Here is a 21,237-nt window from a genome sequence, read left to right as displayed (position 1 = left end):
TCTTTTATTTATAGCAAGTTGGATTTAACCTTACCAAAACCTGTAAGAGCCCATCCAACCAGGTCCATAGCAACTTCTTCAGTGTTTCTATCTAGGGCTTTCATGGAGGATATATGTGAGGCTGCAACCTGGGTGAATCCTCATACCTTTATCACTCATTACAAACTGGATCTGGTCTTGAGGGGGTAGAGCAGCCTTTGGTTCAGCTGTACTTGGGAATATCCTTCCTTAGAGTCCACCCAGGATTTTAGATATCTGGGGATTCTGTTCCAACTGTTTAGGATAGAATGAAAATTGATAAGATCAGATAATGTTACGTACTCACCATAACATTCCATCTGTGTTGTCCATTTTCATTCTTCCTAAACTTCCTGCCCACCAGCACCCCAACTCTTTTCACAACAGACTTCTGGAAAAATGAGATATTGTAAGGACACTACTGTCCTTAATGTTGAGCTCCAGATATAGTTCCTTCTGCAGGATTTATATACATTCATATATATATATATATATATGTATATATATATATATATATATATATATATATATGGATTCACTTTAGAAGCTCGAATTCCCAAAAACCTGAACTTCATATGGTCGAGACCATAACTCTGATTTTTGGAAACTCGAACTCCTAAAATGAAATCTAAAAAAACCCAAAAAATGTCAAACATCGCTTTTTCCCCCCTGCACACCCCATGTGGGAGGCTGTGCTCCCCACACACCCCCTACTTAAATATACCAACTCTGAGATCGTGCTACAGTGGGGAAAAGGGAAATCTCCCATTTCGCGCTGTATGCAGAAGCACAAAACGGGAGATTTCCCGTTTCCTGTTAACATCGCAAAAAAAATGAAAACATTACTTACACACAGAGCATACAGGGGTCCTTGCCTCTGTGTGTAAGTAATGTTTTAAGGTAAGTAAAGTGTTATTTTTTAACACTTTACACATTCGAGTTGCTGAAAGCTCGAGCATATGGTCTCGACTATATGCAGTTCGAGCTTTCAGTAATTCGAGTATGTAAAGTGCTCCCATAGATATATATATATATATATATATATATATATATATATACACACACACACACACACACACACACACACACACACACACACACACACACACACACACACACACATTAGCTATTACTTTATGTAAATCAGCAAACAAGATCTGAGGTATGTTAGGGGTTGGTGCATTATGGGTAAGGGAGAAACTTGAGAGCTTTTTGGTTACCACATGCTTTAGTAATGGCCGAGTTTGGATCCGAGGTTCAGATCCAAACTCAACAGTTGAGGAAGAATGAAAATGAGCAACACAGATGGAACATTATGGTGAGTACATATGGAACGTTATTGTGTATAGATGGAACATTATGGTGACTACATATGGAACGTTATTGTGTATAGATGGAACATTATGGTGAGTACATATGGAACGTTATTGTGTATAGATGGAACATTATGGTGAGTAAATATGGAACGTTATTGTGTATAGATGGAACATTATGGTGAGTACATATGGAACGTTATTGTGTATAGATGGAACATTATGGTGAGTACATATGGAACGTTATTGTGTATAGATGGAACATTATGGTGAGTACATGTGGAACGTTATTGTGTATAGATGGAACATTATGGTGAGTACATATGGAACGTTATTATGTATAGATGGAACATTATGGTGAGTACAGAACTTTTTTTTTTTACTTACAATTATTTTTTTTCCTTTCTTTTTAGTGTCCTTCCAAACATTATTGACATGAAGTGGGGTATACACTTTTCAGTCCCTAGAAGTTTAAAGTCAACAAAAGCCCAGTCTTTCCCCTTATTGTTGCAAAGCCATATTTCACAAATATAGTTGATGTTTTATAATCTCACATTTATTACTTAATTTCAGTGCTGCTGGCCTTCTTCCTTTTCATGGCTATCTCCCAAATCCCGACTCTGCTTCAAGTCCAAGGAACTCACGATTCTTCTAGTTAACTCTTGTGTTTTTTTCTGAATCTCAAACATCTTCCTTTGGGACATTGTAAAAGGTTTCATTGGCAAAGTCTCTCTATGAAATTTATTATTAGAAGAATAAGAAGCAGAATCTTCTTCTGTTTGATAGCTCACTTTTTGTTAGTTCTCCAGTTTTTAATATTTTGCCCTTCTGTCGCAGTTTTGTTAGGATCACATCTTTGTGCTGGTATGATTGCATCTTTACCCATACAGATCTTAGCTGCTTTCTCATGGCTATATTTGGAGCATATACACAATGTGCCCTTTTAGATAACAAATCCTGCTGTGGAATACCAGTCCAGTTGTTTATTCGTGCTTTCATAAAATTAATACAGTCCGTGCCTTGCAATTTGTCTGGTACAACAGAAAATCTCAGGTTTCATGTGCTTTATCCCCTAACTGTACCATTTTTTAAAGAAAAACTTTTTGAGCAGTCTTGCACTCAGCCAGCCTTTTCTTCATTTTGACTTCTGATTTTTGCAGTTCTAGCCATTCGTTTAAATAGCTTTTTAAAGCTTCTTCCATTTGTGCCAGCCTTTTGTTATTTGAGTTTATATACGTACTTCTTCAATGTTTCATTTAATTTAATCTGCTCTGAGCACATTTGGATGGCGCAGCGGTGCAGCAGTAGCATTGTCGCCTCACAGCAAGAGGTTCTGTGGTTTGATTCTCGGCTGGAGTGCCTTCTGTGTGGAGTCTGCATGTCCTCCCTGCGTCTGTGTGGGTTTCTTCCAGGTGCTCCGGTTTCCTCCTACATTACAAAGGCATGCGTCTGGAGCATTTCTCCCTGGATCTCCGCTGAAAATTGGCTTTGTTCCAAGTCAGACTTTCCCGGTTAACAAATGTTAAATAAATAAAAAAGTTGATTTATTTTTCTCCTATATTACTGGAAGTCATATCTTGCAACAAAGCTGGAGCTTGAGCTGCTTTTTGATGAACAGCTGGAGGTTTTTTCCCATTAAGTGTTTTGATTATTTCAGGGTCTCTGTGTTTCTTCCTTGCTAGCATCCAGGTAACTGAATTTACTGAATCTTGCAGAGTTAGTGGCCTCTATCTCCCAATTTCTTTTTTCACACTGGAGGAACTGAAGTTAAACTGTTGATCATTGTTCAGCCATCGTAGAAGTCTCCTTGGTGGAGATATGTTTAATTGGTTTAGCTAAGTATTAATAAACATATGTAGCATTTTATATTTACACTAATATTGATAAAGTTACTTGGAATATGCTGAATGTACTGACTGAAAGCCTAACAATGCCAAACCAATCTTCAGTTGATATTTCCCTTTTACTTGTACAACTTGAGAAATCTTTAGTGTTATTCATATGATACTTAGACAGGCTTCAACTTTTTGTTTGTGTTTCAACACATGAACATTCTAAAATGAATAACTTTGACATATGAATGCTCAAGTCTGGAGGAGTAAAACTGATGACTACTTTATGTTTTAACTTGAATATTTATTAAGAAATTCAAAATTCGGACTTCCAATATGGCTATACATTGAGTAACAGCTTATTTCTAGCTCTCCCAGTGTGAAAACAGAAACTTAGCAGAAAAGGCTAGTAGACTTGTGTTTTTAGTGCAGATGTGATGAAATAATCCAATAACCAAGCGATAGCTGTAAAGACCGTAAAGTTAGCACTTTTATTAAACAAGAACTTTCGGTAGGTTTAATAACCCACCTTCCTCAGACAAAACAGTTACTGACAAGGAGAAGGAAGTTTAAATACTTGTAATCCCTCCCAATTAATAAACTTTTAATTGATATCCACCTTCAATTAAAGAATTCCTTGTCACTATTAATGTGCATTACAAATAAAAACATTTTTTATGTATATAAAAACACCATTGTTAAAAACACCATTATTTAAAAACAACCTCTTTAAAATTTAAATTTCATCATTACATACAAGTTATTTAAGCGGTTTTAATTATTAATTAAATAATATACAATTGATCCAACCGCTTTTAAAAATCAAGAAACCATTTCTGCTTAATTTTGGTTATATAAACCTATATGTGTGCACTAGAGTGGTGGCAAGCTCCAATAGCCATGCAAAGCGAAACCAACCCCCCACTCCTCAAATAAAAACAAAAACAACTAACTCGTGTTTGGGGCGTGTATACCTACAAACAGTGTCAGTGTGGCACCAAAGCCCACAGATAGCTTAACTTATACACCATCTCACTACAAGAAAAGACTATGACTATGCTATGTAACAAATTTACTAAAAACATCTAAAAATGTCCTATGATGCATAAAAAGGATATAATTAAACCCAAAGGTAAATAAATCTGGACAAAATGGGCATGTTATCTCCTCATAGCTATAATTTTGAGGATACAGGATAGAGAAATAGCGTCATTTAATCCCGGATATATGTACGCTCCCGTTCTCACCTGCCAAAACAATTCTTCCTTTTCCAGGTTTACCTGCCAAGGGCCACTATTTGGATCTGTTGCTACTTGTTTTAACACAGCAAAGTGAAAAGTGTGGCTGGGGTAATCGATGACATGACGGGCCAATGCATTCTTTGTATCAACCTTTACAATAGCATATAGATGTTCATATATGCGTTTTTTAAGTGCCCTTTCGGTCTTTCCTATGTAGAAAGCCGAACACAGATTGCATAAGGCCACGTAAACCACAGCTTTAGTCCCACAATTGAAATTACCCATAACTTTATATGCCTTTTTATTGATGTTAAGTTGTGACCCTTCTTGAATATTTTTACACTGACGGCATGTCCCACATTGGGTCATGCCCTTAGCCCTATTGATGAATGTTCTTTTGTTTCTCTCCAAGAGGGATTTCAATGAGCAACCTTTTCTAAATGTGAAACCTGGGGTAGAGCCTAACAGGTCCATCAACTGTTTGTCCTCCTTAATAATTGACCAATTCTTTTGTAAGATGTCTCTAATGTAAAAATGGTCTACTGAAAACGTGCACAAAAATTTTATTCCTAGATCAACCTTGACGCTATTAATTGTTGCTATTTCCGTGCTGTCTTGATTTATATGATTCTCGGAAGGCCCTGGATTTAAAATAGGCTTAAAAAATCCAACAAGCCTTTTACGTTCTACTTCCTTTTTGATTTCAATAAGAAGGACCTGGGGGTAACCTCTATTTAAGAACATAGTATTCAGTTTATCGCACTCCTTATTAAAATCTACATCCCTAGTAGTCATGCGTGCCGCCCTTACCATCTGTCCTTTCACCACCGCCTTCTTTTGATGGTAAGGGTGGCAACTGCTGAAATGTAGAAATCCATTTGAGTAAGTGGGTTTACGATAAATCCTGCTGATGAACCTTGATTCTTCGTAATCCTTTATTAGCAATATATCCAAATAATTGATTTCATTGGAATTCACTTCAAATGTAAAATCCAGAAAGCTTGTGAATGTCTTCATAATTTGTATGAAGTCTTTTATTTCCTCTACAGGGCGCTTCCATAAGAAAAACATGTCGTCCTGGTATCTAGTGTACCAGGCGACATGTTTTTTGAAAGCTTCATTGGTAAATAGAAGAGTGTTTTCCCATTGTGCAATAACGCAATTTGCAAATGCTCCACCACACGGGGAGCCCATGGCCACCCCTGTGGTTTGCTTGTAAGTGAACCCATTAAAATTAAAAAAAACTATATTTCAGGATCAACTCCAATAATGTTTCAGTGATATAAACTATGTTTTGGGGTACTTTTTTATTTTCCATGAATAGTCTTAACCATTTTAAGCCCAAATGTTGTGGAATCACTGTATATAAATCTTTTATGTCCACTGTCAAAAAGATAAATTTTGGGTCAAAAACTATTTCATTGACATTTTCTAAAAAGTGCCACGAGTCCCTACAAATATGTTTCTCTGTTTTAATGAGTGGTTTGAGGATTGTATCAACATATTTAGCGCATCCAACCAAAATAGACCCCCTACTATCAACAATTGGTCTAAATGGGGGTTTAATAATAGACTTATGAATTTTTGGAACTCCAAAGAATTTCGGCATTTTTGGTGCCACCATGGATAAGTAGGAATGTATGTCCTGGTCTATAAATTCTTCCAAAAATAAGTCCTCGATTGTGTTTCTGATGTAACTGTGCGCTTTATTAACTTCATTCAGGCTAATGCTCTCATATGGACCATTGTCTAAATGTGTAGATAATTCATCCAAGTAATGATTATTGTTCATAAAGATAAGTCCATTGCCCTTATCGGGTTTCATAACCCGTATGTTGCAATCCTGAATTAATGTCAAAAAATCACGCTGTTCACTAGAAATGTTGAGTATGTTTTTCTTCCTATTACCCTTGTTTTCCGCTAGATACCTTAAGTCCAGCTCACAAACTTTCTCAAATGATCTCAAGTTGTTGACCAAGGGTGGGTTAAATAAGCTAGCTATTCTAAAGGGGTTAATCAAAGAAGAACCTTTGCCCAAAACAGTTGTTAAATTCAATTTACGTACAAATAATTTGAGGTCTATTATAGTTTTAACTAGATCCATATGGGAGTCAGGGACAAAGCCTAGACCCTTAGAGAAAAAGTCCACCATATCTTTAGTAATATTCAAAGAGGTATAATTAAAAATCTTAAAATTCCCTTCTGAGCTGTATACTATTGTGGGATGTTTCTCCTCAGATGTCATAGCCTCCCCTGATTCTGCCTGCTCTTTGAATTTGTTACTGATGTCGCAATCCTCTTCGACCTCAAATTCATCTAGTGTATGTTCTGGCCTTCCCAAAAACCCTGGTTGTGATCCTCGCTTATGTCGGCCACTCTATGGTTAGGGGCTCCCAACTGTAATGGAGGTATCCGATCAACTTCTTTGGGTGTTACTATGACTTCTAGCTCATCTTCGAAGTCATCCCCCCGAAAGTTGTTACCTTGGTTAGAGTTACCTTCATCATTCAGAAAATCATCTAGGCACTGTACCTCTTGTCCTACTCTGGGGTAAACATGCCCATCTTTTATCGAAGTGACTACATTTCCTTTGTAATTATTCCTATGTTTTGTGTTCTTTAATTTACTAGCCTGTGAGGGTGCAGGATAAGCTATCTTGGCCGTATACTGTTGTATGTCCCTCCTGATTTTCTTCTTCTTGTTTACACATAATTTGTTAGTGGTGGCCTCTATGCTTGTAAAAATACGAGCGTAGTCGTATTTATACCTTAAGAAGTCCTGGTGTTCCTTAATTTTTTGTTCCAAGTCTGCTAATTCCCCTGTTAAAACATTTATTTGTTGATCATAGTACTGGATGAGCAGTCTCATAAACTCAAAACCCTGCCTGTCAAATAAATCAAGCAATTGGCTATGAAATGAGGATCCTTGAACTAATCCTGCTGGGAAACGCCATTGCCTAAGCCCCTTTGGAACAATTTTCCTCTCTATGCACTCTTCAAGGTAGGAATTCTCCAATTGTAATTTCTTACATTTGAATAACTTAGCGTCAAACTCGCTAATAAGAGTGTTAATGTTGTCAAACACAGAGCCAATAGCCCCTACATCAAGTGGGTTATTAAACCTACCGAAAGTTCTTGTTTAATAAAAGTGCTAACTTTACGGTCTTTACAGCTATCGCTTGGTTATTGGATTATTTCATCACATCTGCACTAGCTTCCTTCGGGGTTTTCTATTTCAACAGTTTGTTTGGCAGTTTTCGTGTAGACTTGTGTTTTTGGTAAATTTCAGTAACTCGCTAGTAAGTGCATTACCTGGATCTCAGAACTAAAGAAATACAGAAGACTTGGAAAAAATCAGCTACAAAAAGTGAGGTAGAAACTCTGACTGGGCAAAGTTCTGCAACTGTTCAGCAAGAAAGCAATGCAACCTTCAGACATGACTTCCAGTAACCAACAGGAAGATATAAGACAACTGCACACAGACTTTGTTAAAATAAACAAAACACTTATGGAGTATATCAACACAAACAACAAAATGCTGGAAAAAATGGAAGAAGCTTTAAACAGATATTCAGATGAGATGATAAAGCTGCAAAAATCAGAGGTCGAAATGAAGAAGAGGCTGGCTGAATATGACACTGCCCAGGAAGAGATGCTTCAAAAATGTTAGAATTAGAGGACAGAGCACATAGGGAAAACCTGATATTTTCAGCTATACCAGAGAAGCTGGAAGGAACAGACTGCATTCATTTTATGAAAGCACAAATAAGCAACTGGGCAGTATTCCACAGCAGGAGTTGTTAGTTAAAGGGCACATTGTGTGTATTCTCCAAATCTGGCTATAAGAAAGCTACCTAGACCTTTAATAGTAAAGATGCAATACTACTAGAAGAACTGTGGCAGAAGGACAAAGTACTAAAAGTCAGAGACAGCAGAATGCTTGTGGAGAATGATTACTCATTGTACACCAGACAGGACAGAAGCAAATTTATTCCACTATTCAGGGAATGTTGAGATGCGGGTGTGAGATTCAAACTGCTGTACCCAGCTGTCTTCCAGGTATTCTTCCCTGTAGAGACAAAATTATTTTTTGATGAAGTACATGCTAAGGAGGAAATATAAAAGTTTGTCCAACAAAAAAGTAAGCTGTGAAACAGAAGGAGATTCTGATTCTTGTTCTTCTCATAATAAAGACCACAGAGGGACTGTACCTGAGAAGCCTTTACAAAATTTTCAAACAAAACTTTTGGAGAAAAGGAAGGGAGCATGAGAGTTGACTAGAATAATCAAGAGTACATTGGAAATGAAGCAGAGACAGGATTTCGGAGGTGAGCAGTAATAAAACCAGTAACTTAATATGGGATTACAGTGCAATAATTATATTTGTGAAATATGACAGAGCAAGTAAATCTGGGAATATTGGACTTTTCCAGAATTTATTGGATTTTTGGAGGACTCTAAAGCATATGCCCTAACTTCATGTCATTAATGTTTGGAAAAATGCTTTGGGGAGGGGAAGCAAATGAAGAAAGGTAACTGCAAGTAAAGATTTTTTCTTAAATAGTACTAATTTTGTGGCATATAGTTTTCTTTACATGCTATAAAGTAAGGCTTGTTTAAGTGTAATGGGGATTTAAACAGGTGATGCTATTCTTTTTTTTTTTTTTCCTCTTTTCTTTCTCCTGTCGTCTCTCTTTCTTCTTGTTTAGTTTTAAGAAATGCAAGCATTGCAATGTAAAAAAAAGCCTGGTTAAAAAGCATGATAAAAGAAAAATTAATGCCATTTTTTCATTCTTGCATGGGGGAGTGACTGGATTAAAGACCATGTATTGATTTCGTAACAAGTTTTAAGAGACAGCAAGTAAATGAAAAAGAACACTGAATATCATGAGGCTTTTATTAGCAAATACATGTATGCTCAGTAACAGTTCTGCAGCTGGTCTTCATGTTTCCATGGAAACAATCTGATAAAGTGAAACTGGCTGCCTGGTTCTCATGTTTCCATGCAGACAATCTGATAAAGAGAAACTGGCTGCAGACTGGTGGAGAGTGATTGGCTGAGAAAATAAAAAAAAGAAATTGGCTAGGAGATAATGTCTGAAAACATTCAGGAGTTTTCCCAAGGTATATAATATTCTCTGTAAACATCCAGTGGTTTTCCTAAGGTAGTTAATGTTGTCTGAAAGTATTCAGGTATTTTCCTAGCTGGGAGAGCTATAGAGATAAGACAAAACAAATCAGCACTTAATAGAAGCACAAGCTGCACCATGCATCTTAGCATAGATGACCTTTATTTTACGTTAACTTAAGTCTGTGAGTGTGGCTATCAGTTTGGGACTTTTGTTCCTACTAAGAGGTTAAAACTTATTTGAAGGTGTACATAGTTTTGTGTGTATAATAAGTTAATAGATTTTATGGTGGTTTTTTTTGTTTGAGGGCTTTCAATAAGACAAAAAGTTTTATAAGATGTGACATGGGCTGAAATGGATATGACAAGAAACAACTGTATAAAAGTTCAGCCTACCAAACAGTGTATGCATGTAACACAAATGCTGGAACTAGACGTAACAAAAAGGTGTTATACATAAAAGGTGGGATTAATAACTTTAATACAATGATGCTTTCTGTAATGTTTTTAAATGTAAATGGTGTCACAGATAAATACAAAAAATAAGTAGACAAGTAGTAGTGAACTGTATTAAAATGTAGAGTGGAAATAGTTATGTTACAGAAGACATACTTAGAACAAAATTAACGTGAATTTTTTTGGATGGTTATTGAGCAGAATACCTGGGACAAAGGAAAAGAGGAGTACTTCTATTAACTGTAAGAGGAGCTCCAATAGTAATACAAGAAGATAAAAAATATAATAATGGCAGATTTGTAGTGCTAAGGGGCTACTAGCAAGGGAGGAGGAGGATTACACTGGCATGTATTTACATTCCACCTAAAACTGCTGTAATGGAGCTTAAGACAATTCTGGGAGAAATAATCAGGTTTCGGCAAGGAATATTACTTATAGGTGGAGACTGGAATTTGATTTACAGCAGTGAAGATGTGGCAGGTGGGCCCAGAAGGGAAAATATAACATAGGAAGGTAGATGACTGAAGAAATGTATGAAAATATCTGGCACTGAAGATGTGAATTCAGTAATAGAAGTTCAGAGTGAATTTACATATTATTCCCCAAGATATAAAAATGGGCTAGGCTAGACAGAATTTACATTTCACAGGAACATGTGCATTTAATTGAAAGTCTTGATACCCAATAAATATTTCAGCTTATGCGCCAATAATAGCTAAAATAAAAACACAGGATAATGAAGTAAAAATGAGACACTGGCACTTTCCCACCTATCTGTTGAAAAGAGTGGAATTTAAGGAATGGGTAATGGAAATTATTCAGGAGCTGTTAGAGAGGATAGACATTTCTTCTGAAAATATAGCTAGGGAGTGGGATAAAATTAAGGTGGAGTTTAATAATAGGGTGGAAATAAAAGAAAGGGAGCTCTGGTTAAGAATATACAAGAATTATTTAGAGGGACTGAAATGATAAAGTACTGCAAAATAGGGGGAATTTCAGAGAACAAGAAGAAGTTCAACTGCAGAATGCTAGACAGAAAATAATGGACCATCTCAAATAATATGCATGAGTTTAGAAAGGCTGCTACTAAGAAACTGTATTTTGATAATAACACTAGAGCACAAAGAATTTTAGCACAATGACTCAGGCAACAGAAAGTAGAAAGGACTGTTGCCAAACTTTGGGACCCTGAAAGAAAGAAGGTAACAAGAGATTCTGTAATGATATTAGAAATATTTTGGAAATTCTATGAGAGTCTCTGTAAAGCAGAGAAAAATGAAAATCAAAAAAAGATACAAATGGAAATGTTTATGAAAGAAATAAATATTACAGGGTTAGAGGTAGATGAGGCTCAATTATTAACTGTTAGGATAGGAGGAGATGAGATAAAAATTGTGATGTATAACCAAGCAACAGGAAAGTCCCCAGGAATAGATGGTATTCCTGTGGAAGTTTGGAAACTAGAAGGGGAAAAATTGATAAAGATCTGGAAAGTTTTGTTTAACAGTATTTAAGAGGACGAGAAGTACCAACATCCTGGAAGAAAGCAGTGGTAGCTGTAATACCTAAAGAGGGTAAAGATCCATCAGATCCAGCATCACATAGGCCCTTTCAATACTAAACCATGATTGTAAAGTGTTCTTGTCTATAATAGCTAAAAGAATAGCAAAAGTAATGCCAAAACTGATAGGTATGGATCAGTGTGGTTTTGTAGAATGGAGGCAAACATTTGACAACATTAACAGAACACTGATGATCCAGAGGGAAGCAGAATGTAAGAAAATATTGTTGGTGGTGGGTCTTGATGCAGAGAAAGCATTTGACAGAGTAAGCTGGGACTTTAAGAGCAGGGCAGTGGAAGCATTTGCTTTTCCTGAAAAAATGATAAGGTTGATTAGGAGGATATATAAGGGACTGGAGGTAAACATTAAAGTGGATGAGGCCCTCTGATAATTTCTGCTTGAGCAGAGGAACCAGGCAGGAGTGTCCTCTTTCCCCTTTACTATTTTCATTATATTTAGAACCACTGGCAAGGAAAATAAGGGACTCAGAAATTCAAGGATATAATCGGTATGGTAGTCAAGAAAAGCTGGCTTTATTTGCAGATGATATTTTATACCTGATAAAACCAAAAAGAGACATTACAGTATTGTGGAACATTTTGAGACAGTTTCAGATATTTTCTGGATACAAAATTAATGAAGCTAAAACAAAGGCAATAGCGATAAATTATGTACCCACACACAAATTGGTTCACGAATATCCGTATTTATTGGGACATGATAAAATAAAGCATTTAGGAGTATGGATTAAAAATTATTCTAGTGTGACAGCTAAGGATATGTGGAAAGAGACTAAATAAAAGATAAAAAAACTGAGAAAATTGGAAGCTTTGTTATATAGATATGGATAATACAATACAAGTAATTAAAATGTTTTTATTCACTTTAGTCTTATGCATAGGTCAGGCATATTTTTATCAACCAGAGGAGAAGTTATGGATAGCAATTAATAAAGAGCTGAATGTCTTTATCTGGGAGGGGAAGACGACAAGAGTCAAGTGGGATAAGCTGATTCTTCCAGTATAACAGGGCAGATTGGGTTTACACAATTTAAAGGGGTATTTCAGAGCTACACAATTAAGACTCCTGTACATAGCACAAGCAGAAAACTGTATTTCAAAGTGGTAAGGGATGATGAAACAGGTGAGAAGCTCAGAAAACAAGGAGAGACTGGGATTTTGGATGCTAGTGTGCATTCACTGTTGTGAGTTTGGCATTTTGATTGGAGAGTGCACTACAGGGGTTATTGGGAAATTTACCCTTTTCTTCCCAGTAGTATGATCTTGGAGTTTGTATGTATAATTAGCACAGGGGTGTGGGGGCTGCAGGGTGCTCCCCCCCCCCCGTGCAACACGTTAGCAGGAAATCTTTGAAAGTCCAGGTAAGCTGAGTAATGCCAATAATGTTGAAGTTAAAATTATTGCCATTACCACGTTTGGTGTTTTGAATGGATGATGTTTCGATTTTACGATGTTTTATTTTGGGTAAGTAATCACTCACACAAGTGTGTTTTGAGATTTTGATAGTAAAACTACATAGATATTTCTATACCCCAAGTAGACTCCAGAGAATTTTTCCTCAGGCAGACGGCAAATGTTAGAGGTGTGATAGGGAGAAAGAGGTAATTGGGAGCATGTTTTCTGGGAGTGTGGTGAATTGGCAGCCTTTAAGGATTCCCTATGGGATGCTCTGTTGAAAATGCTGGGTGGGCAGATTGGTCTGACAAAGGAGATGATTTTTCTGAGCTATGATACGGAATCAGAATTGCTTAGGCACGGTAAGGCCTTGCTGTGTCTAATAATGGTGGCTGCCAAAAAAGCAATTACTAGAAAATCAAAATCAAAATCTAAACCAACTACACTAGAAGTAGTGAATATAGTAACAGAGATAAAACAACTGGATGTGGGATCTTTAGAAAAGGGAAGGAGCAAACTACATAGGAAAAATGGGAATTGTGGGAACAATACATACAGGAGAGGATTGAGGTTTAAAAGAAGGCATGACTTAAATGAGCTATGTAATGCTTGACTTAAAATGATTGGGTAGATTATAAGTGATGTATAATGCTTGCACCTGGGAGTGTGTTGGCATGGTTTGTGATGTAAAATGCTTGCAACTAGGATTGTGTTGTTGTGGTTTGTTTTCATTTTGTATAAATGTATAATTGCCTATGTAGTAGGTGATGCTTTAATAAAGATTTTTTTTTGTTTAAAAAAGGCAGGAATTGAATAACTATAATGTTGCTTAGGTTATATGATATATAGCAATAATTGTGAAGTAAAATATTCGTTATTTTAATTATAGTATGATTACTTTTATATGTATGTAAATCTGCCTATGTCACAAGTGATAATCCAGTCAAGGTGTATGGAAAAAAAAGAAATTCAAATTTCATAAAAAGCCTGATCTGATATTGTTAATCCTCGTTCATTCCTTACGCATGGGTATTGCTTCCGACCTCGGAACCGAGCCGGCCATTTTCCAAGCTTGTGTCAGCTTCAAACTCTTGAGCTAAACTCTTACCCACAATACCCCTCTCCCTGTTACCTCAGATTTTGTTTTCCGCGTTGCCGTTCAGTAGTGTCAAGCTACTTCTCTTGAGCTAAGTACAGCTATTTGTTCTTTAATAGTCTTTCAGATTACTTTTCTGTCAGAAGAGTTTATATTTCTTTGTCTCTTACCCTATCACATCTAGCGTACATATTTTCTTTAGGTATTTCTGCTCTTTTCTTTACCACTTTTACCGTGAGGTATTCTCTCTTTACCATCGTTGGTAATCCTTCCCCTTTTTCTAATACCTTCGTGTATTCTCTTGTACCATTGCTGGTACCTTTTCTATTAATTAATTTACTGTCATGGCAGATAAGAAAGGTAGTCCGGGATTTAAGCGGTGTTCTGATTGTGGACACAAACTACTTACTTCTGATGCACACTGTTTGTGCGTTTATTGTTTGGGGGTGTCCCACTTGTCTGTTGACCCACCCTGTACTGTTTGTGAGAACTTTTCGAATAGAACCTTGTTGGAAAGGAAAAACAAGCTGTTACTGAATGGACTTCTTAAATCTCCCTTTTCGGAGGCTATTTCTGGGTCAGAGACCTCAACCCCTCCTAGAGCCCAAAGAAAAGCTTGGATGTTCCTACCAAGGCTAAATCTTTGCCTTCATCCCCGGCTGAGGACTTCCGCCACCCAAAACCTAAAAAGGCTAAAATTTTGGCCCCGGAGCTCACTCAGTCAGCCCCAGTGCTTTCGGTGCCTAGACCTTCGGCACTGAGGCCTTTGGCTCCATTAGTGATTTCGGCTCCGTCATCTCCTGCAGCCTTCTCTATATCGGCACCAAGGGGCTCCTTGGTTCAGACTATTACGACTGTCTCGGCACCGACCATTCAGTCGGTGCAGACCTTGACCTCGTCGGCTCCGAGATCATCCTTGGAACTGGCGCCTTTATTGTTTACGCCAGTTTTGTCGGTTCCAGCTTTGGTACCGACAACCACTTCGGCACCGATCCCTGTGTCGGTGCAGACCATGACCTCGGCACCGATGACTTCTTTGTTGCAGACACTTGTAGTCCAGTCTCTCTCGCACCATTGTCCTCTGTGTGGACGGGTGAGATGGGCGACGAGTTTGCCTCTTCTGTGGACAGGCCTGTTTCTTCCTTAGTCTCCATGAGGTCTACTAGAAGCCTTTCCGAACATAATGTGTTGCGTCTTGTGGATCCGGTGCTCTTGGCCAGAGGTATCCCACCCCTCAGGAACTATCCTTCCTTGGGAGGTGATCACTCATCTCCAAAGACCCCTTCTTATTCTCCTCCTTCATTGCCTTTGATGTCCATGGATGTAGCACAGTCTTCCCCTTCTGCGGTCCCCTTTATGGATCTCACTAAGGAACCGCAGTTGCCTTCGCGGCAGGAAAGTTTTGCTATGACCCAGGATGTCAGTTGTGACATGCATAGCTTGCTGCTCCACAGCCATCCAGGGACTCCGGGACGGCAGGCTGAGCCACTTAGGGGAGGAGGGTGACCCCTGACCTAGACTTGCACTCCTCTTCAGGTGGACCAACTTTCCAAATGATGGAGAAGGCTTTTTCTGCTGCTGGCGATACTGGACTGTCTGTACCTCTTCCCTCCTCTGGTACACTGGTTTCACAAGTCGCACCTAGCGGACACCGGGTGCAAGGGCCTCAGGACATATTCCCGCAGGAATCCCCTTTTCCGCTGTCTTCTCCAGCTTCCCCCCTGAGGAGGTCCACTGGAAAAGTTTGTGTAAGAGAAAGCACATGGACTCCACAGAGGAGTCCCTCACTGAAGACACAGATTTTGATGAGGGGGAAGGATCCCCCTGGTCACCCTCTAAGTTGTCCTTTGGTGATAGCCTCGAAATCCTGGAAGAGAGAGGTGACTGGCAGTCCTCTAATCCGATCACTGAGGAATCTGTGTTCCTGCAGGCCTTTCGCTCCCGGCCCCCTACCTCCTGGGTTACTCCACCTGCCGCTGAACTTGTCCGGCTCATCGTGCAGCATGCTTGGAAGGCTCTTGATACCGTTGAAGCTATTCCCCAGAAGCCAGATAAGATTTTGTCCCCTCCTGCTTTGGATCCCCATTGGTCCAATGGTCTTCCTGTGGATGCTTTGGTGGTGGCAGCCGCAACAAAAAAGGATCTGGCAGAAGAAGAAAGCCAGACTGTCCATCCACCTAACAAAGAGTCCCGGGCCCTGGACAGGATAGGGAAGCACACCTTTGCTTCAGCAACCTGTACTATCAGGTCCCTGAATTATATGGCACACTTTACCAGGCTTCAACGGGATCTGATTTCTAAGCTCTCTGAAACCTTGGCTGGTGCCGTGTCTGATGAGGTCCATGACAAAGTGGCCTCTCAGCTGGCCACCATTGAATCAATATCTAACTCCTGTATGTGACTGATATCTCACGCATCAGAAGGAGCCGCTACAGCAGCAGGTTCAGCTGCGGTCTTGACACAAAATGCCTGGATGCGCTTGTGCAATTTCGCAGAACCGTTTAAGGCTTCCTTTCTTAATGCTCCCATTGAGGCCTCCTCGTTGTTTGGGCCCAAAGTTAAAAGCACACTGGCCAGATGTGAACAGGATGGTAAGACCCTTTCTGCCGTAGGTGTCCATTATTCTTCCCCTCAACGTACTTTCTCCCGAAACCAAAAGAGTGGGAAGATATGGTTCAAGAAATCTCAGGGTTTTTTCCGTGACACACAGGCTGAGTTCTCTTCTAGAGGCAGAGGGGGAAACTCACAGGGAAGACACTCCTTTCGGGGCAGAGGGGGTCCGTGTAACCAGGGTTCCAGGGATTCTTTCCCTGGTCAATCCTACCAGCGCTCCTAAAGAGCGGCCCAACTCCTTTCCTCTGGATGTGGTTGGGGGACGTTTCTCCTTGTACCTTTCTGCCTGGCTAACCATTACCACCGATTCTTGGGTACAAAGGATTATAACCAGAGGTTATCATATCCCCTTTGATCTTTGTCCTGCCCCTTCAGAAAACCTTCCCGACGTTCCACCCAGTCAAAGGGAAGAAGCAGCACTAGAGATAAAAAAGTTGCTAAGAAAGAGAGTCATCCAAATAGTCCCTCCAGACTAGATAGGATCCGGATTCTACTCAAGACTATTTTTGGTGCCAAAGAAAACTGGGGACTGGAGACCAATTTTGGATCTCAGTGTATTGAACAAGTTTGTGAGAGTACAAAAATTCTGGATGGTCACAATACAGTTTATCCTCCTGCTTTTGGAAAAAGACAATTGGATGTGCTCGATAGATCTTCAAAATGCATACTACCACATAAAAGTGGACAGGCCATCAAGAACATTTCTGTGCTTCCGTGCGGGAGCTAGTCACTACCAGTTCAGAGTACTGCTCTTCGGACTCTCTACAGCCCCCAGAGTGTTCACAAAGTGCATAGCAGTTGTTACAGCTCACTTGCGACTTCAAGGATTCCAGGTGTTTCCATACCTAGACGACTGGCTCATTTCCGCCTCCACCAGACATCTACTGGAAAAAGCCCTGGCATACTCTCTTCTCGCTGCTCAAAGGCTAGGCGTAACCTTAAACTGGCAAAAATCCAATCTCACCCCATCTCAGTTGACAGAATTCATAGGGGTTATCTTGGACACAAAAAACTGCAGAGCTGCTATTCCAGAGCACAGAATTCTAAGGATAAAGCAACAACTGATTCCAATCCTTTCAAGGGAAACATCCATGGCTCACTCGGTTCTACAGCTGTTGGGTTCCATGGCAGCCTCCATCACCATTGTTCCCCTGGCCAGGTTTCACATGAGGCTTCTACAATGGCTAGTGCTTACCCAATGGTATCCTTTTCAGCATCCTCTTTCAGCCATGATTCGAGTAGCCCACAGGTGCAAACAGGATTTAAATTGGTGGATGACAACACAACCTGTCACAATGGTCTCACCCCTTCTCCCCCAGCAACCCAAGGCCACAGTGACCACGGATGCCTCCCTGATGGGGTGGGGGGGTGGCTATTTCAGGGACAGACAGTCCAAGGCACTTGGTCCGAACTGGAAGCCCATCTGCATATAAACGTTCTAGAGCTGAAGGCGGTGCTTCTGGGGTTGCAAGCATTCCACCCCTGCTACTGTCTGGGACAATTGTGATTCAATCAGACAACATGGTGGTGGTCTGGTACATCAAGAAGCAAGGTGGAACCAAATTTTACCCACTTTGTCGAGAGGCCATGAGGATATGGTGATGGGCGATGGCTACCAACCATTTTCTTCTAGCAGCACACATTCCCGGGAGTTCCAACGTGATAGCAGACAGACTCAGCAGGTGCATTCTACAACCTCACGAGTGGTTCCTGAATCCCTTGATAGTGGCAGAGATCTTCCACCACTGGGGCCGTTCTTGCTGCGACCTCTTTGCATCCTCAACCAACTACAAATGCAGCAACTATTTCGCCCTGATTCCCCCTCCGGGACAGTCACCCAGGGACGCTCTAGTCCACGATTGGCCCTCTGGTCTTCTTTATGCATTTCCACCCTTTCCCCTCATTCCCCAGTTTCTGAAGAAAGCCTGTCGGTTGAAGAGCAAGGTGATCCTCATAGCACCATATTGGCCTAGACAGATTTGGTTCCCCTTCCTTTGGCCCCACCTACTAGATCGACCATGGATTCTCCATCCAACCCCCAGAGTTGATCTCACATCCACAGAACCTGATTCATCCCAAATTGAACAGCCTGAAGCTCATGGCTTGGCTACTCCAATTCCCTTGATTGCCAGGCAGAATGATCTTTCTTTACCAGTACGTGATATTCTCACTGCATCTCATAAGACTTCCACTAGAATTACTTATCTGAGCAAGTGGAAAAGATTTACCTGTTGGCTGAAGGTTAAACAAGTAGATCCCTTTTCAGCTCCAGTGTCGATAATACTAGACTATCTGGCCGACCTCTTTCAATCGGGTCTATCGGCCTCTACCATTAGAGGTCATTTGGCTGCAATTTCTAATTTTCATGAGGGTGTGCAAGATTCCTCCCTTATGTCCCACAAGTTGTGCAAGACCTTCATAAAAGGTGTGAATCATCTGAAGCCACCTTTTAGAGAACCTATTCAACCATGGGATTTATCACTAGTTCTACAAGCTCTGACAATGCCACCTTTTGAACCTGCCTCTTCTTGCGACCCCAAGTATTTGTCATGGAAAACCTTGTTTTTGGTCGCCATTACTTCTGCCAGATGTATTTCTGAACTTCAAGCTCTATGTATCAAGAGTCCTTACTTGATTTTTAATAGAGATAGAGTGTCTCTGAGAACTAATCCGTCATTTCTGCCTAAAGTGATCTCTGAAATGTCTATTAATCAAACCATTGAATTGCCAGTTTTCTTTCCCAATCATTCAAACAGAGGAGAGTATTGCCTACATACCCTAGATATTCACAGGCAAATCCGTTTTTACTTAAACAGGACTAGGCCCTTTCGTAAATCTGACCAGTTATTTTTGGCCTTTTCTGGACCTAGATTAGGATCGGCTGTTGCTAAGGTCACATTAGCTAGATGGTTGAAGGACTGTGTGACCTTTATTTACACAAAACGTAATATCTCGTTGCCTACTACCATGAAAGCTCATTCAACAAGGTCGGTGGCAACTTCTGCTGCCTTCCATGCCAGAGCTTCTTTACATGACATCTGTGCAGCTGCAACTTGGGCTGCGCCTCATACCTTCATCAATCATTACAAATTGGATTTGGCCTCCAGGGGAAGAGCATCTTTCGGTTCTATGGTGCTCAGGAATGTCCTTCCATGAGAGCCTCCCAGGAATAGAGGTAGCTGGGAACTCTGTACGTAAGGAATGAACGAGGATTAACAATATCAGATAAAGAAGTTATGTCTTACCATAATGTTCCATCTGTATTGTTGATCCTCATTCAGTCATTATGACCCTCCCTCCTTCCCCCCTGCTGTGGTTTCTAGTGGATCTCACCATCTGGTTCTCTTAGGTTATTTGACCAGAGGTAGCCTCTGCCTTCTTTTGACTTGCAAACTCAATCTGAGGTAACAGGGAGAGGGGGATTGTGGGTAAGAGTTTAGCTCGAGAGTTTGAAGCTGATGCGAGCTTGGAAAATGGCCGGCTCTGTTCCGAGGTCGGAACCGATACCCATGCGTAATGACTGAACGAGGATCAGCAATATAGATGGAACGTTATGGTAAGACATAACTTCTTTTTTTGGATGGTATGCATTTTTGTACTTTTAGACTAAATTTACACTTTTAGAATCAGTTTACATATTATATCAATGTGCCTCTCAGCTGCTATAATTTAGGTATAACTCTTTAATTTTGATATCAGATTTTACCTTGCTCCTCCTAGATTTCCTGATTTAGTTTTCTTTTCTGAAATAAGCTGTAAAATTACTTATCAGTACCTTTATAAGGGCTAGTATCTACATTCTTTCTCTTCAAAAAAATAAATAAATAAGAAATTAATCCTCTTCTAGACATCTCATAGTTGGGACAACTTTTCTCTTTGTTTGTAACTATTTTCAGTCCCTGAGTTATTAATGTTTGAGTTACATATTTAATAGAACTGGCTCAAGATAAGGAGGTGACTACTGAAAATAGCAGGAGGTAAACAGCACAACCTTCTAACACCTGCTAGAAGAGAACAAGTTAAGTGCAGGTGTGTATGCATGCACGCATAGTATGTATCTCTGTTTCTCTAGCTATACATGTATAAATATGAGTGTGTGTGTATGTGTGTGTGTGTGTGTGTCTGCGTGTGTGCACAAGTCAGTATGTGTGCATGCATGCCCGGAGGAGGTCTGTGATTGTCACTCACAGGTCTAGATTGATGTTTTTTTTTCATCTGTTTCTTTTTCCTAATTAGGTACTGTCAACATGGACACACCTTGGCTTTATCTGTATCTAGCACACAAACTGAACCAGCCACAGAGAGGCGCATACCAGTCTAGTACAGAACTGACTTCTGGGAAGGCTATCTCTATAAAAAACTTAGTGATCAATACTTACTACAAGGACAGCATGAGTGACAAAGAAGGGCGAATTCACATATACACCCCGAGTGCTACTTACCTAAAGGTTTGTATTTGCTGCTCTTTGTAGTAATTATTTCTGAGCATGAGTTCTTCTCTAATTTTGAAGGACTGCAGCAAGCAAATGAAATATCACTTAACAAATATCTTGCAACAAACGAC

The 21,237-nt window shown here is 39.8% G+C and overlaps 1 protein-coding gene across 1 annotated transcript in view; it reads left to right on the top strand.

The window, feature by feature from the left end:
• The window catches only part of LOC122816125, a gene marked incomplete in the record, with an annotated part of 1,432,330 nt that overhangs the window by 635,873 nt on the left and 775,220 nt on the right, over positions 1-21,237 (top strand). The window contains 1 exon segment of the mRNA XM_044088884.1: positions 20,910-21,121. Within this exon segment, the coding sequence (XP_043944819.1) occupies positions 20,910-21,121 (212 nt within the window).

This window comes from Protopterus annectens, chromosome 12.part0 (assembly GCF_019279795.1).
Source record: "Protopterus annectens isolate FY-2018-M chromosome 12.part0, PAN1.0, whole genome shotgun sequence".
NCBI lineage: Eukaryota > Metazoa > Chordata > Ceratodontiformes > Protopteridae > Protopterus > Protopterus annectens.
This window is presented reverse-complemented; position numbering and strand designations above follow the sequence as displayed.